Source organism: Chamaea fasciata, unplaced genomic scaffold (assembly GCF_029207755.1).
Source record: "Chamaea fasciata isolate MVZ Bird 193981 ecotype frontalis unplaced genomic scaffold, bChaFas1.0.hap1 SCAF_18, whole genome shotgun sequence".
Lineage (NCBI taxonomy): Eukaryota > Metazoa > Chordata > Aves > Passeriformes > Sylviidae > Chamaea > Chamaea fasciata.
In genome coordinates this window covers 1,846,516-1,860,163 of record NW_027094103.1, presented here as the reverse complement: position 1 = coordinate 1,860,163, position 13,648 = coordinate 1,846,516, and the positions used below count along the sequence as shown (strand labels likewise).

General features: G+C 56.0%; 1 protein-coding gene across 2 annotated transcripts in view; it reads right to left on the bottom strand.

Moving 5' to 3' along the window:
- NOS1 (nitric oxide synthase 1) overlaps nt 1-6,360 on the bottom strand; it is a 49,165-nt gene extending 42,805 nt beyond the window's left edge. For both annotated transcript variants that reach the window (XM_066199368.1, XM_066199369.1), the window contains exon 1: nt 5,440-6,360. In XM_066199368.1, coding sequence (XP_066055465.1) covers nt 5,440-6,146 — 707 coding nt within the window. In that variant the 5' untranslated portion in view covers nt 6,147-6,360. The remainder of the gene's footprint in view (nt 1-5,439) is intronic.
- Nucleotides 6,361-13,648: the final 7,288 nt, after the last annotated feature.

The following is a 13,648-nucleotide window of genomic DNA, read 5'->3' as shown; positions in this document are numbered from 1 at the left end:
ATGTTGCAGTGCTCCGAGTGATGAAGCAGAAGGGAAGTTGCTGAGACAGCCCTTTCAGAAATTTCTCCAAAGCTTTTCCAAAAAGAAATTAAAGAGGGGGGAAAAAAAGAGCAAAAGGGAAGTTTGTCGGTTTGTCACTCGGCTCCTTTGAATTTCCTTGGCAGAAGGATCTCTCTGACTTCCCAGGCAGGGAGCAGAGATAGCCCTGGCTGCTGCCAGCCCAGTCTGGATGGATGAGAAGGATGGCAGTGCCCACACCTCCGGTGACAGCTCTGGTGACACTGACACCACCACCCTGTGCTGTGACCAGGGACAAGTTTCTCCCTTCCAAGCTTCCCCTGGAAAACCTGAGCCTGCTTGGGAAGCTCACACCTCATACAGGGAAAGGAATTCCTCCTTCTTACCTCATTCCCTGATTTTTCCCGGGGAATGGCTGCACTTGCAGTGCTCCTCCTTCCGGGTGCCTGGGGCTGGGATAAGCAGCTCTTGCCTCACCTTTGTTTTGTCCCATGGAAAACCACATTCCAGAGGGGAAAACCACATTCCAGAGGGGAAAACCACATTCCAGAGGGCATGGCATCCTCAGAAATGAAAGTTCCCTGGGGCAGTTGGAAAACAGTGCTGGCTGCAGGCTGGAGGGTTCAGCGAGGTCGGGACAACAGCAGAGGGAGAGGGATGGGGCAGGAGAAGGGATTTGCAGGGCGCAGGGGATGAGCAGAGCTCAGGAAGGAAGCAGGAATTTGGAAGAAGGAATAACGCCAAAAGCTGGGATGTGCTCCCTGGAGAGGCAGCAGGGACCCTGTGCCCAGGGTGGGAACAGGGTGATCCAAGCACGGAACAAACGGGAAAGGGGATGTGGGTCAGCACAGAAGGAAGAGCACAAAAGCCTCGGGAAGAACCTGTGGAATGATCTGGAGAAGATCCTGCGGGCTCAGAAAGTCAGGAATGTGCCCAGCGCTGGGATCAGGGACTAATGAGCCGAGCAAGCTGCAGCCTCAGGGAGTCTGTGAAATATGAGGCTGGAAAATGCCTTTGTGGAGGCGCTGACACATAAAGACCTGGGAGCAGATCCAAACAATCCCAAAGTCCCACCAGCACAGCTCAAAATTCAACCAGCACCGAGCTGCAGTGGCTGCTGCCGTCCCTTCCCAGCCACTCCCAGTGAGCACCTGGAGGATTCCAGCCTCTCCAGAGGGAAAGCACAGCTCAGGTGTGCTGGGAATCACACCTGGATCTCCTTCGGGATCACCCCTGGGCCACGGGATTGTCTGCTGGGATCACACACAAGGAGAAGGGCTGGCCCAGCCCGTGGGATGCGAGAGGCAGAACAGAAGGCAGGGTGAGAAAAGGGCGACTCTGGGAGTGGTCTGATGTATTTGGGGGGAATACGGGATATATTTGGATGGACTATGGGATATATTTGGGTGGAATATGTGTTTTCCAGGCAGGAAATGCCTCTCTGGATCAGTGATGGGGTAGAGCGATGAGGTAGAAGCCCCGGCCAAGGGCAAAGGGGAAGGTTATTCCCTGCCAGAGCTCCCTGCATCCATTTCCCGAAAGGCACAAGCGTGGTAATTCCAGGGAACCTTCACCTTTCCGAAGGTTTGAAAGTTTTGTGTCCAAGTGCAGAAGAATGAAGACAGATCAGAAATGCAAATGAACTGTTTTGAGCAACACAAAGAGATTTTGGCGGTCCTGAGGAAGGTGGGAGGAAGAGAACTTTCTCTGAACCGCAAAATTATGGGGTTTGTTCCAAGGCAAGATGGAGCCTGAAACCTTGAAACCTTTCCCGAGCTGAATTCCTGCTCTCAGCATTCTTCTCCCTCTCGGGGCTGCTGTTTGGACTGAAACTGCCATGTTTCCATCATGCTGCTCATGTCATGGAAGAGACCTGGGAAGGAAAATAAACCCTGGCAACCCAGTGGGGAGGGGGGAGGAAGAAGAAGGGAAGATGGGACCTGACAATCTCCCCAGAGCTCTGAGGGAAAAACAGACCTGGGTTGGCTGGCAGGGAGTGAATCAAACTCTATTTTTGCTTCCTAGCCCACGGTGAGCCTCATGGCAGAAATGCCAGCTCTCATCATACCTTGAGGTCCATGTCTGTGCTCCCTTTTCCCATCGCAGACGACCTGAGCCCAGGAGCGGCCGTGGGCACGGCCACTCCATGGACACGCTCCGGGGCCACACGTTGGGAGGGAAAGCCAGCAAGGAGAATTCCCTGGGGGAATGCAGACCATGGGTGCTGGGGACGGAGAGGAACTCATTGTGTCTCCAAAGCAAACTTGGGATCAATCAATCAGCCGCAGGACGGATTGGAAGAGACCTTAAAGAACATCCAGTCCCTTGGGGAGGGACACCTCCCACTGTCCCAGGCTGCTCCAAGCCCGAGTGTCCAACCCAGCCTTGGACACTGCCAGGGATCCAGGGGCAGCCACAGCTGCTCTGGGCACCCTGTGCCAGGGCCTCAGCACCCTCCCAGGAACAATTCCTGCCCAATTTCCCATCTAACCCTGCCCTCTGACAGTTTGAATCCATTCTCCTTATCCCGTCCTTCCATGCTCCTATAAAAAGTCCCTCTTCATCTTTCTTGTAGGCTCCCTCCCAGTTTTCCTTGGAAGCAACACTGGAGAGAGGAGCTGGAAGCCCAAAGCATCAGGTGTAGTTTGAATTGTTTTTGCCAAAGCCCGTCTTGAGCCAGAAGTTTCTGGCTCCCTGTGGACAAGCTCAGCCTTGCGCCATTCCTGCCTGCCCCAGGAACGCCGTCACAGCTCTGTGAGCTGGATCAGCTCCGGCAAAGGGCCACAGGCTGGGAAGGGCAGCACCAGGCAGAGAGGAGACAGAACAGGATTCATCCCAACCCCACCATCTCCAGCTGGATCAACAGCCAAACAGCCCAGGCTGGAGGTGTCCAGCTCAACCTTGAGCCAGGTTTTGCACCCTCCTGGGTGTGGGTAGAGCTCAATTCCTGCACTATTCCTGCCTGGAGAAGTCACAGCCGATGCCCGGGAGCTGCATCCATCTGATGAGGCTCGCTGCCGGTTTTTTTTTGGCATTTCCTTGGCACGGACCAACACTCTCCCCAGTCATCCGCTCCCCATTATTCCCTGACCTTTCTGCACTTCTCCTGCCATCCAAGAAAACTTGGAGTGCAGGAGACCTTCAGGATGCCCCGACTCTGTGTGAGCCCGAGGCGAGGAGATGAATCATCCGCAGCCTGATCCCACAGAAATGCCCTTTGCCCCGCACGGCAGCTCCTGACAGCTTCTCCCTGCAGTAAATCTCCTTCCCACAGCTCTGCTCCAGCCTGGGTCTTCTCCCTCACACAGAGTCCTTCCACAAGAGCCAGGCTGCGGCTTTTCATCGAGCAGGAGAATTTGTGGGTTTTCATCCCCAAGCTATAGAGATTAGAAAGATTTATTTTTTTCATTACGATACTGAAAAAAATAAAATAGATATTTTGGTGAAGTCCCCGCTTTGCTGCTTCAGTATCCTTCAGTTTAAGTGAAATCAAAGTGAAATCAAAGCATTTCTGTCTCATCTCTGAATAGAAGAGACTCCACAAAGCAAAACCACGTTTTTCATCCCTCCCCACGGCTGGAGCAGAATTTCCTTAGGGGAGATCCTGCAGCCGGTGGGATGGGGACAGGGTTTGAAGGCTGCACCTTGTACAATCCCGGAGTTTGGGATTGTGTCCCCTGGGCTGCAACCCCCAGGTTCCAGAGGGGATTTTGAAGCCCCCTGCACATTTTGTGGATCCCGTCATGACCCTTTCAATGTCTCAGCTCTTAAACCAGGCTCTCCCAGGATGGGCTGGCGCTGGATTAAAGCATGCACAGTCCAGACAGGTTTTTGGAGAGCGTCCCAAGCTCGGGGGGGAAGGGGGATGGGGGGGTTCAATCATTTCCCATTGCACAGCAGATTTCCAAATTTTCCAAATCCCAGCAATTCCCAAATGAACAAGACCTGAAGAGTACCTGTGGTGGGGAGGGGATGGCAGGAAGGACACCCAGACACCGGCACCGAGCCCAGCAGATATTTTTTTCCCTCTGACTCAGTGTGAGCACCCTAACAAGCTTAGAGCACCGTGTCCTCCACGGGAAACAGGAATAAATTGGGAGAGCAAGAACGGTATGAAAACAACTGAAAATAAAACAAGGAAGGTGGAAAACACAGGGGGTGTGGGTGGGATTGGGATGGGAGCGAGCGGGAGCTCAGCCTTGGCTGGGAGCCCACGGGGGGGACCCTGCTGTGGCTCTCTCCTCTTGTTTCTGATAGAGAAAAACGAGCACAATGTTTTCCTTTTTTCCTAAGAAGCGTCTACAGCGAGAGAACCTGAAATTACAGAGAACTTGAAATTACAGATCTTTGCGTGGCTGAGCCACAGACCTGCAGCTCCAGCAAACCCTCGGGGCTTTTCCAGCCAGTCAATAAGCGAGGGCAGCCACAACCTGCTGCAGCACTTGACACTGCTAAAATGTGTTTGGGGACTTGGGGAAAAGCAACAGGAAAAGGCAACCCATCAGTGTTAATGAACGGTCAGGAGGAGAGGGAGTTGGCGCTGAAAAGACCCGGCTACAAACAACAGCTTTGTAAAGCAGAAATGGCCCTGGGGAGCTGCTCCAGCTCGGGAGCGATGCGCTGCAGCTCAGGGAAATGCTGAGGAAAATCGGGAGCTGCCCCAATTCCCCCTCCTCAAAGGGACGTGGGACAAGCATTTTCCATGTCCCCACCCATGCACGCAAGTCCTGAAATTGTGATCTGGCTCCAGAAGGAGCAGGGGCAGAGCCACGCTGGCATTTCTACAAGGATTGGCCGTTCCCAGCTCTCGATAGAAAACATCTCCCCCCTTCCCACCAGGCTGGTGCCACTGCCCTTGCCCTGTCTGGGCTTCAGATGGAGCAGGACTGGGGCTCTCCTCCCATCTCCCAAAAGGTTTGGAAACTCCTTTCTCCTGGGAAGCACCGTGCCCTGCTGGTCCCACCTTCCTGCCCCCTCTCCCACAGTTAAAGCAGATTTCAACTGGAGAGCCCTAAAGCAGGACCACGAAGACAGGAATACCACGGACCTTATCTGGCAGGTGGGGAAATTGAGGCACGGGATTTTGCTTCAACTTTAAACAAATGGAATTGAGAACATGGAGCAGAAGTTTATCCCAGCCCAGCCCAGCCCATGATCCACCACATCACAGAGCTCAGCTTTTCATGAGACATTATCCCTGATCTCCCCAATTTCCCACACTTACATCTTTCTTCCACAACCTTCTCCCAGTTTTTTATCTTCCCCTCACTGACTGCTTCCCCCTTTTTTCCCATCCCTTCCTCTCCATCTCCACCCTGCTGTGCCAGTCAGCAGCCAGCTGTGGAGAGGCGCTCACCGACACCACGGGGAGCCAAAACCAGCACGTTCCACCAAAGGTAAAAAATGTATTTAGGGACCTACCAGTCCACCTGGACTTCTATATCCCGTGTCTCTACCTTGGAGGGCGCATCTCCATCGCTGTCCTTACTGCTGCTCTTCAGCAGGTCCAGGACGGGCTCGATTTCTTTGAGCAGCTCATTGTCCTCCACGCCGCCGTTGAGACAGGAGTGAGCACCAGCCCCGTCCTTGCCCTTCCCGGCATCCGGCCCTTTGCTGCCGGGAACGACGCCGTTAACGTGGACCATGGGCTCCTTCCCCATCTCCCTGCTCCACAGGGATCCCATGGCTGCCGGCTGCTCTTTGCTGGGAACGCTTGGGTTGGACAAGTCAACCGCCTTGGGAGCCGGGCACAGGGGTCTGGTGACACGGACGGTTTTGGGCGTCCCGTCGCCGGTGAAGGTGGTCTCCAGGTGGGTGGTGAAGCCCTCAGGGCCGCGCAGGATGAGGACCACGTAGGTCTCGGAGGCGATGCTTCTCAGGATCTCCAGCGCCGTCTCATAGCTCATGTCCACCAGGGGCCTGCCATTGACGGCCAGAATGATGTCCCCAGCCTGGATGAGGCCACTCTGCTCGGCAGCCCCGCCCCGGATCAGGTCGGAGATGATGACGGGCGGTTTGCTGACGCGCTCCTTCACCAGGAAGCCGAGGCCGCCCACCTTGCGCTTGAAGAGCCTCACCGAGATGACGTTGGGCTGGATCTGCTGCACGCTGAACACATTCTCTTCCATGGCAGCCCCCTCCTGCAGCCCGTGCTCCGGGACCTCAACACCCGCTGGGCGCGGGGAAATTCGCCGTCCGAGGCACTTCCCAGCGGCCGGGTGGGAAGGGGCAACTGTGGCTTTTGAGGAGCTGGACTCACTGGAAAACTCCCCTGGGCTTCGGCTGCAGAGGGGCTTTCTGCGGCATGCTCGGTGCCGCTGCTCTCCGGACAGGAGAAAAGCGGGAGTGTCACCCCTGGGAAGCCAGGCTAGGAGCAGGGCGGGCAGGGCTGGGCATGGCGTGGAGTGGGAAACATTCCAGCTTCCAGTCAGCCGCTGGTCCTGCGCCGGGCAGACAGGGGGAGGCAGCCCGCTCGCTTCACCGGCATCCCCGCCGACGGTGCGCGGGCTTCTTTATCTGGAAAGGAGGGGGAAAACCAACAAAGGAGGGAGATAAGTGAGGCAGGGCAGGCGCAAGTGCCTGCTCAGCACGGGGCTCGGCACGCCACAGGCGCCCCGTCCCCACAGATGTCACCCCCCCCGGGCTGCGTTTGGGAGCCAGGCTGCAGCCTCGCAGCGCTCCGGGCTTTGTTTCCTCCACCTCCCCCTGCGAAAATCGGCACCATCTGTTCGGCGGGGGCCGCGGAGGAGCGGGGGGAGCGGGGAGCCCTGGCAGGGCCCGCCGGGCACGGGCAGTGCCGGGCAGCCGGGCTCGGACACCGCCCGCTCTGCCCACCCTGCAGGGCTCACACGCGGGGAGTGACTCCTGCCGGCTCACGATCCCGTCTCCATGGGTTTTCCAGAGCATCCAACAAGCTGATGGGTGAGAACCAGACAGGGGACGGGCATCCCTGCCCGGGAGGAAACCTGTGTCCGTAGGTGCTGCCGCTCCGAGGAGCCTTCTGGAGCAGGAGCAGCAGCCACGGGCACAACGAGGGAACAGACGAGGCCGCTCGGCTCCCCTTCCCCTGAGTTAGGAAAACACTTCCAAAGGCAACCGCTCTTAAGGCTGGCTGCAGGGATCACGGCTCAGCTCCTCCTCTCCCCATATTTCCAGCCTGGCACGGGGAGAAGGAGGCGACGCTCGCACTCCCCCGAGCGCAGCCCTGCCATGCTGCTCCGAACTGCTCCCGCACCAGCTGCTTCTGCGGAGGGAAACCACCGCCCGGAGAACACGCACGGAGCTCGTCCTGCCCTCGGGGGAGCCCCGCGCGGCGGGGCACGGCTGCGAACGGCCCTCGCGGGGCTCGGGGAGTCACATCCCATCGACTCCTGATGGGACCCTTGTTCGCACACGGCCACGCTTGGCTGCCGTCACTTCTGCTCCCGAAGCCTCCCCGCGCTCCCCTCGCGCTCCTCAGATGCTCCGGAGAACGTTTCTCTCCAGGACTGTGCCCTGACACTTTGCAGCGAGCCAGCACCTTCTTTTTCTTTTTTAAAAGCTGAGTTTTGGGCAGAGAACAGAGGGCGCTTGTTCTGCTGGAGGCACTGACACGGCAAGGAGAACAATCTTCTCTCTCCCCATACTCGGGGCGGCATTTGCACCCTCAGCCCCCCTCTGCCGGGAGCTCCTCCAGCTGGGACAAACAGCGATCAGAGGAGCAGGGCAGTGCCACCAGCGCCCCTTGGGCACGTTGATCCTCACGTCGGGAATGCTGCTGAGCCCAGGCTGGGCTTTTTAGCAGCGAATGAGGAATAAAACAATCAGAGAACCGAAACCCAGACCGATGGGTTGAACCCCTGTGACTCGGGCCTGCAGAGCAGCAGCAGCAGCTTGCAAAGGGTTAAATGCCACCGAGTCACATCCTCAAGGGCTAATTAACACCCTAATTGTCAGGTTACTTCCTGCAAATGACACTGGATCAGGACCCCGGGATGGGCTGTGCCACCTCACGGGGCTCGGGCAGCAGAGCAGGACAGGGAAGGTTCCAGTTTTGGGGAGAATGGAGGAAAGGAGGAATTTGCTTCTACCAGACAGGTTCTGCCCCTTTCCTTCCCTCCCAGCCCTCCATCCCTTCCCCATCCCCACCCCGCTCTCACAGTGGGTTTTCCCCCTCTTTCCCAGGCTCTTTGGGAATCAGGGGAGCAGCCTCCTTCTCCCTGCCAGGCTCTGATTCTCCTGACCCCGCTCCCGCAGCCCCCGCACGAGGTGACCGTCACCCTGACGCCCGGGCACGGCACCGAGTCACACCAAACTCACCCCAAAGCCTCGGCTGACGCCGTGGGGACAAAGGTGGCTTTGGGAGCAGCCCAAGTGCCAGGGGAGCGTGGAACAGCGGCTTCCAGCCAGGGTACAGCCCCGCTCTGCGCTCGGGGCTCCGCATCAGCAGCACAGCGCCCACCGAGCCCTCCCCCTGGGAGAGGTCTGTGTCTGCACCGTGCCCGTCTCAGAGGGCAAAGCCACCCTGGGCACGGCCTGGCACGGCTCCCTGCCACTGCCGGCCGTCCCCAGCCGCTCACACGGGCAGATGCTGCACAGCTGGAGGGCACCGTGCACGTCCTTCAGCCCCGCTCGACCTTACAGCGGGACTTGCTGAGCTCGCTGGAAAGAAACCCCGGTGTTTAATGCCTCACTCTGCTCCCACCAGGATAATTTCCAGCTATTTCCATGGAAAAGCTTGTCATTTCTTGTGTGCGTGTTCATCCCCAGCCGGCAATCCCATGGAACACCAGCAATTCTAGGTGCTCATTGTTCCCTGACCCCAAACCCACTGACACGTCAGCATTCCTTACAAAAGGGATGAGAAGAAAAAAGTGGATTTTAAGTGATACCTCAACACCCATCCAGGGATTTGTCCTTTTTTTTCTGCTGCTCCTCAGAGTCAGGAAGGTCAGAAAAAAGCCAGAAAGGAGAGGGACAGCCAAGGAGAGGGAGGGCAGACAGGCTCTAAGCCCCTCAGCCTCCTGCTCCTTTAGGGAATAGCTGGATAAGGATTCTCACAGAATCATGGCAATCATTTGCGTCAGAAAATAATCTTAAAGATCGTTGAGTCCGACTATTTTCCAGCTGGAAAGCCCTGCACAAACTCAGCCTGGAGAGAGGAGGGAGAGGGAGAAGTTCAGGGAGGCGGGAGACACCAGGAGTGCTCAGAAGACTCCCCCAGGAGGGCGAGGGCTCTCCTGTCCCAGCTCCGGGGTGTCCCAGCTCTGATTCCAGAGGGGACACGTTTCACATGGAAGCTAAGCACTTCAACCCTGTGGGTGGCTGAGCTGTGCTGGGCTCTGTGAGCCCACAGATTCCCACTTTTCCCTCTCAGCACCATGAGGACTCTGATTTATGGACCCCAGAGCCACGTCAGTCATTTAAAAGTTACTGCAGGTGTCACGTCTAACTCCTTAAAACAGTGAGAGCAGAACGGGGTTTCACCAGGGTAAGAACATTTATTTCACCCCCAGAGAGAGCCGGGAGATGGCAAATCCATCAGCAAAGCCAGGCTCAGCTCCCTGCCGGGCCACCCTGCTGGAATAAACCACAGATGGTGCATCCCACTCCCGCCTCAGTTTCCCTGCCCTTCCCAAAGCATAAACCCAACTCAAGCTACAGGAGAGCAACAAACCCTGCAGAGGGGCAGCGCCCCAGGCAAGCCTCAACCCCGATCCCAACAGCATTCCCTGGGAACGTCCCTCCTCTGGAGGCTTTCAGGGAAGAGCAGCAGAGCCGGCTCCCCTCCGGCAGCGACCAAAGCGCTGCCTCAACAAACAAACCCCGCCAGGAGCTCCTTGAGCTGCCAGATGACATTCCAAGAACGAACTCCGGCACAAACGTTAACGGGATGATTTGATTTCCAAGGCGAAGCAAAAGGAGGAGAAATCAATCTCGGGGGCCTTTAACACAATCTCCTCCCCGTGCCAGGCAAGAGCCGCCGGCTGTGCCCCTCGGCGCGGCCGCCCCGCGCTGCCCTCGGCCTCACAGATCCATTTGGAGCCCTGTTTTCCCAGCGATAATGGCTCCTGCATCCCTGTGCCAGCTTTAAATGGGCACCATTGTCCTCCTTAATTAGCTTTCGTGGGATTTATAGCGCTCGAGGAAGATCCCCAGCGCTGATGGATTTATGCCCATTTAATTTTTACGACCCACGGAGCATCGGAGGATGGGATGAGGAGCGCTGGGATGCAACATATGCACAGTTCCTGTAAACCTGCATGGCTGTGCCTCCGAAAATGGAGCGTTCCAGTGATTCCCTGGCAGGCAGCTCGCCGGTGCCAGCAGCTCCACGCTCCATCCCCACCCAGTGTCTCCTTGTCCACGGCCTCTTAATCCTGGGAATACTCAGGCAGTGTTCCTCTGATGCCTTAAGTTTTAGCTTTTATATTTTTCAGATGCAACTCTGAATTCTGTATAGAATGCTAGTCAGCTCTCATCCCATTTTGGTCAGACCAAACAATCCTTCCAGGCCTGGGAACCAAGGTCACCAACACAGCCTCAGGTCCGAAAAGTAGAAACAAAATTGAATCAGGGTGGAGGAAACTGAGGGAATATGACTTCATTACCTGAAGCTGTAATTGGACAATCAACCTTTGATACGCAGAGAGACCAAGCTTATTTCTACAGAGAAACTCGGGACCATCATCCACCTTGGGTGTAGCCTCTGCGAGGCTTTGCACTGCCCCAGGTGCATCCTTTGAAGCTCTTAATAAATACCTACTTAATTCTTTTAACTCTGTCTGGCCTCTGTTCTAGGTAGCCTCTCAAGGCATCACCTGCAGCTGGAGTCATACACCTCGCCTCAGCCTTCCCCAAATCCACCCAGGAAGGGCGAGACCTTTTCCCTTCAAAGCCAAACGATGGCTCTGCCTCTCCCTTCCCATTCCCAGCACGTCTGCTTGGGAATCATTATTCCAGCTGGGCTGGCACTTTGCCTTCGCCCCCAGTGAAGCTGATTTCCACCAGGAGCGGCCGGAACGAGGCACTTTGCCATCTGTACAATGCCTTGGTGCCAGTGCCTGCTGACCCGAGCTGGACACCAGCAGGCTCTGGAAGGACACTGCCAAAAGGATGGAATGCCAAGGGCTCCACCCTGAAGACCCCCGCACCTCCCTGTGGCTGTCTGCACCCAAAACGTTCCTGTTCCTGCAGGAAGAGCAGTTAAGCAGATAAATCCTTGCTTCTGATAGAAATAAATCCATGGCCAGACTCCAAGAGGGTTCATCTGCCTCTAATCAGGGGTTGTTTCCTGGAAAACAAGCCACAACTCTTTGCTCATGTTGGGATAAATCTGCCCCAAAGCCCCTGGACCTGCACATTTATCCAACTCCTGGCACTGGGTTTGGTGTCCATCCCCTCTCAAGGGAATGAAAGAGCCAAGGAAAGCCTGGTCCTGCTGGCACAACAGCCACCGGAATGTCTAGGCAGCTAAAATTATCATTGTAGATCTTCTCCAACATAAATTTTCCATTTTCTCTGATCTGATCCTATCCCATCCCCTTCAGACCAGCGTCCGGCACACTCCTGATCACGGGACAAAAGTGCTGGAGGAGGCAGAGCCACCACAAAACTTTCCTGCAATTTATTGGAGCCCCTCCCGTTCTCCCCACCCGACACAACCCGAGCAGACCGCGCCAAATGCATTTTAGTGTTGCCAAGACAACTGTGTTGACAAAATCCCCCTTTTTCTTTGGCTGCCAGAACCCGGGTTTTGTTGTAATTTGGAGTTCAGGACTGAGCAGATTTCTGCACCACGCCTGCCATTCCTCTTTTGCTGTTTCCTACAATATTTTCCCGGTGCCTGTGGTGTGTGGCTCCAACAGAATTTAGATAAAAGCGTCAATTCCGCCGCTCGCCCCATCTCAAACTGATGTTCTTATTAGGGCTTGGCCCATCTGTAAAAACCTCAATTCCACCACCATCAATTTTCTGAGAGACTTGGAATTACACCAGTGGCTCCAGCGTGACAAATTGGAGCGGTGTTAACACACCGCCACTTTGTCCTGGAAGACAAAATAGGTAGGGAGGAAATAAATGAGAAAAAGCCACTTGATGGATGGTCTGGCAACCCAATCGCAGCACGAGAGGGGAACTGGGGCTCCATTTAGGGAAAAACAAAAGAAAAAGAAAATTCAAAAATCACAGCAGGTTGGCTGGAGCTGTAATAGCCCCGGAGCTGCCAGCGAGCATCAATAAAGTCAGGGATGGAGCTCCCGGCTCTGAGTCCATCCAGGAATGCACTCCTGGTCCTTTTCAGCCACTCACGTCCCCTCCTTTGCTGCTGACACCCCAAAATCCTTCTTGTGCAGCACTAAATTTTCCAGTAAATCCTGCTGGCCCTGGTTTTCTAAGGAGTGACTCATATCCCTGTTTAAAACCCTGGGGAGAAGATCAGGCTCCTGGAGGCACAAGCCCCGAGCCCCCAGCCAGACCCCAGTGAAATTCTGTCCGTGGGACAGCTCTGGGGTCTCCTCCTGAGCATTGTCACCACCACGGGAAGGTGCAGGGTTAGGATTGCTCACCCCCCCCGCGGATGAGTCTGACACACAGCAGAGCTCTCGCCCTCTTTGCCTCGGCATCCTCAGGGACGTGCCAGGGGAAAATCGAGGATAATTTGTTCCCCCGAGTTTCTGTCCATGCTCTCCATTAGCACTTGTTGCCATAGTACCAACAACAGCGGCAAACTTCTCCAGGGGCCTCCTGGGACCCGCTCCTTGTCCTACAAGGGCTCTGACTCTAATTCCGGCAGGATTCAGGTGCGGAGATGATGTGGAATTTCCTGCCTCCTGGATTTGCTAAAGGTGCTGCAGGTGGAAGAGAGGCTGTTCCCTGGAAGCAGCACCAGCCTCATCATCCTCGCCCCTCCAGCATCCCTGAACAGGGATGTGGCAAGAAACCCAGGAGTGTGTGTGGGAGAGGAATGGAAACGGACCCCATCCATCCCTGGGGTTTCCCCCTTCCCTGTGGAAGCTGAGGCAGCCCCAGCCCCTATCCTGAAACAGATTTTCCCTATGCCAAAGGAGAGGATTTTGGGTCCCCAAGTCCCTGCTCCTCGCTGCTGGCATTTGGGGCAGGCTGTCACCCCAGGGCCAGCTCGGAGCCCTCGGCCCAGATGTGGCAGTGATGCTGCTCCATTTGCTGCCTTTGGGGATGAAGGATAATCCCTGCTGGGAGAACACTGAGCTCCCCGGCCTTTGAAAGCCAGAAGGAGCTGCACGTTTCCAGCACGTCTGGGAACATAAGCCTGAAACTCTGGAAAATGGGATTAAGACGAGCCTCCCCTAGAAGGGCATTGCTAGATCTCGTTAAGCATTTTGGGATTGTCACAGAGAGGAGAAGCCACGGAAAGCGTTTCCTTGGCATCACTGCCCCCGTTTTTGTAGGAACACACACGGAACTTCCAGGTTTCCATGCTCCGCATACAGAGCCACCACCCTGGTGACATCTGGGTGACATTCCCACAGCCACACCCCGAGCCAGATCCCGCAGGGATGGTGACAACCCAGGGTCCCTTATCACACACAGCCCATCAGGGCTCATTTGCAACGAGCATGATTTATCCAGCCTCAGCCAGCCTGTGGCTCACAGCCTCTTCGGGACACAATAC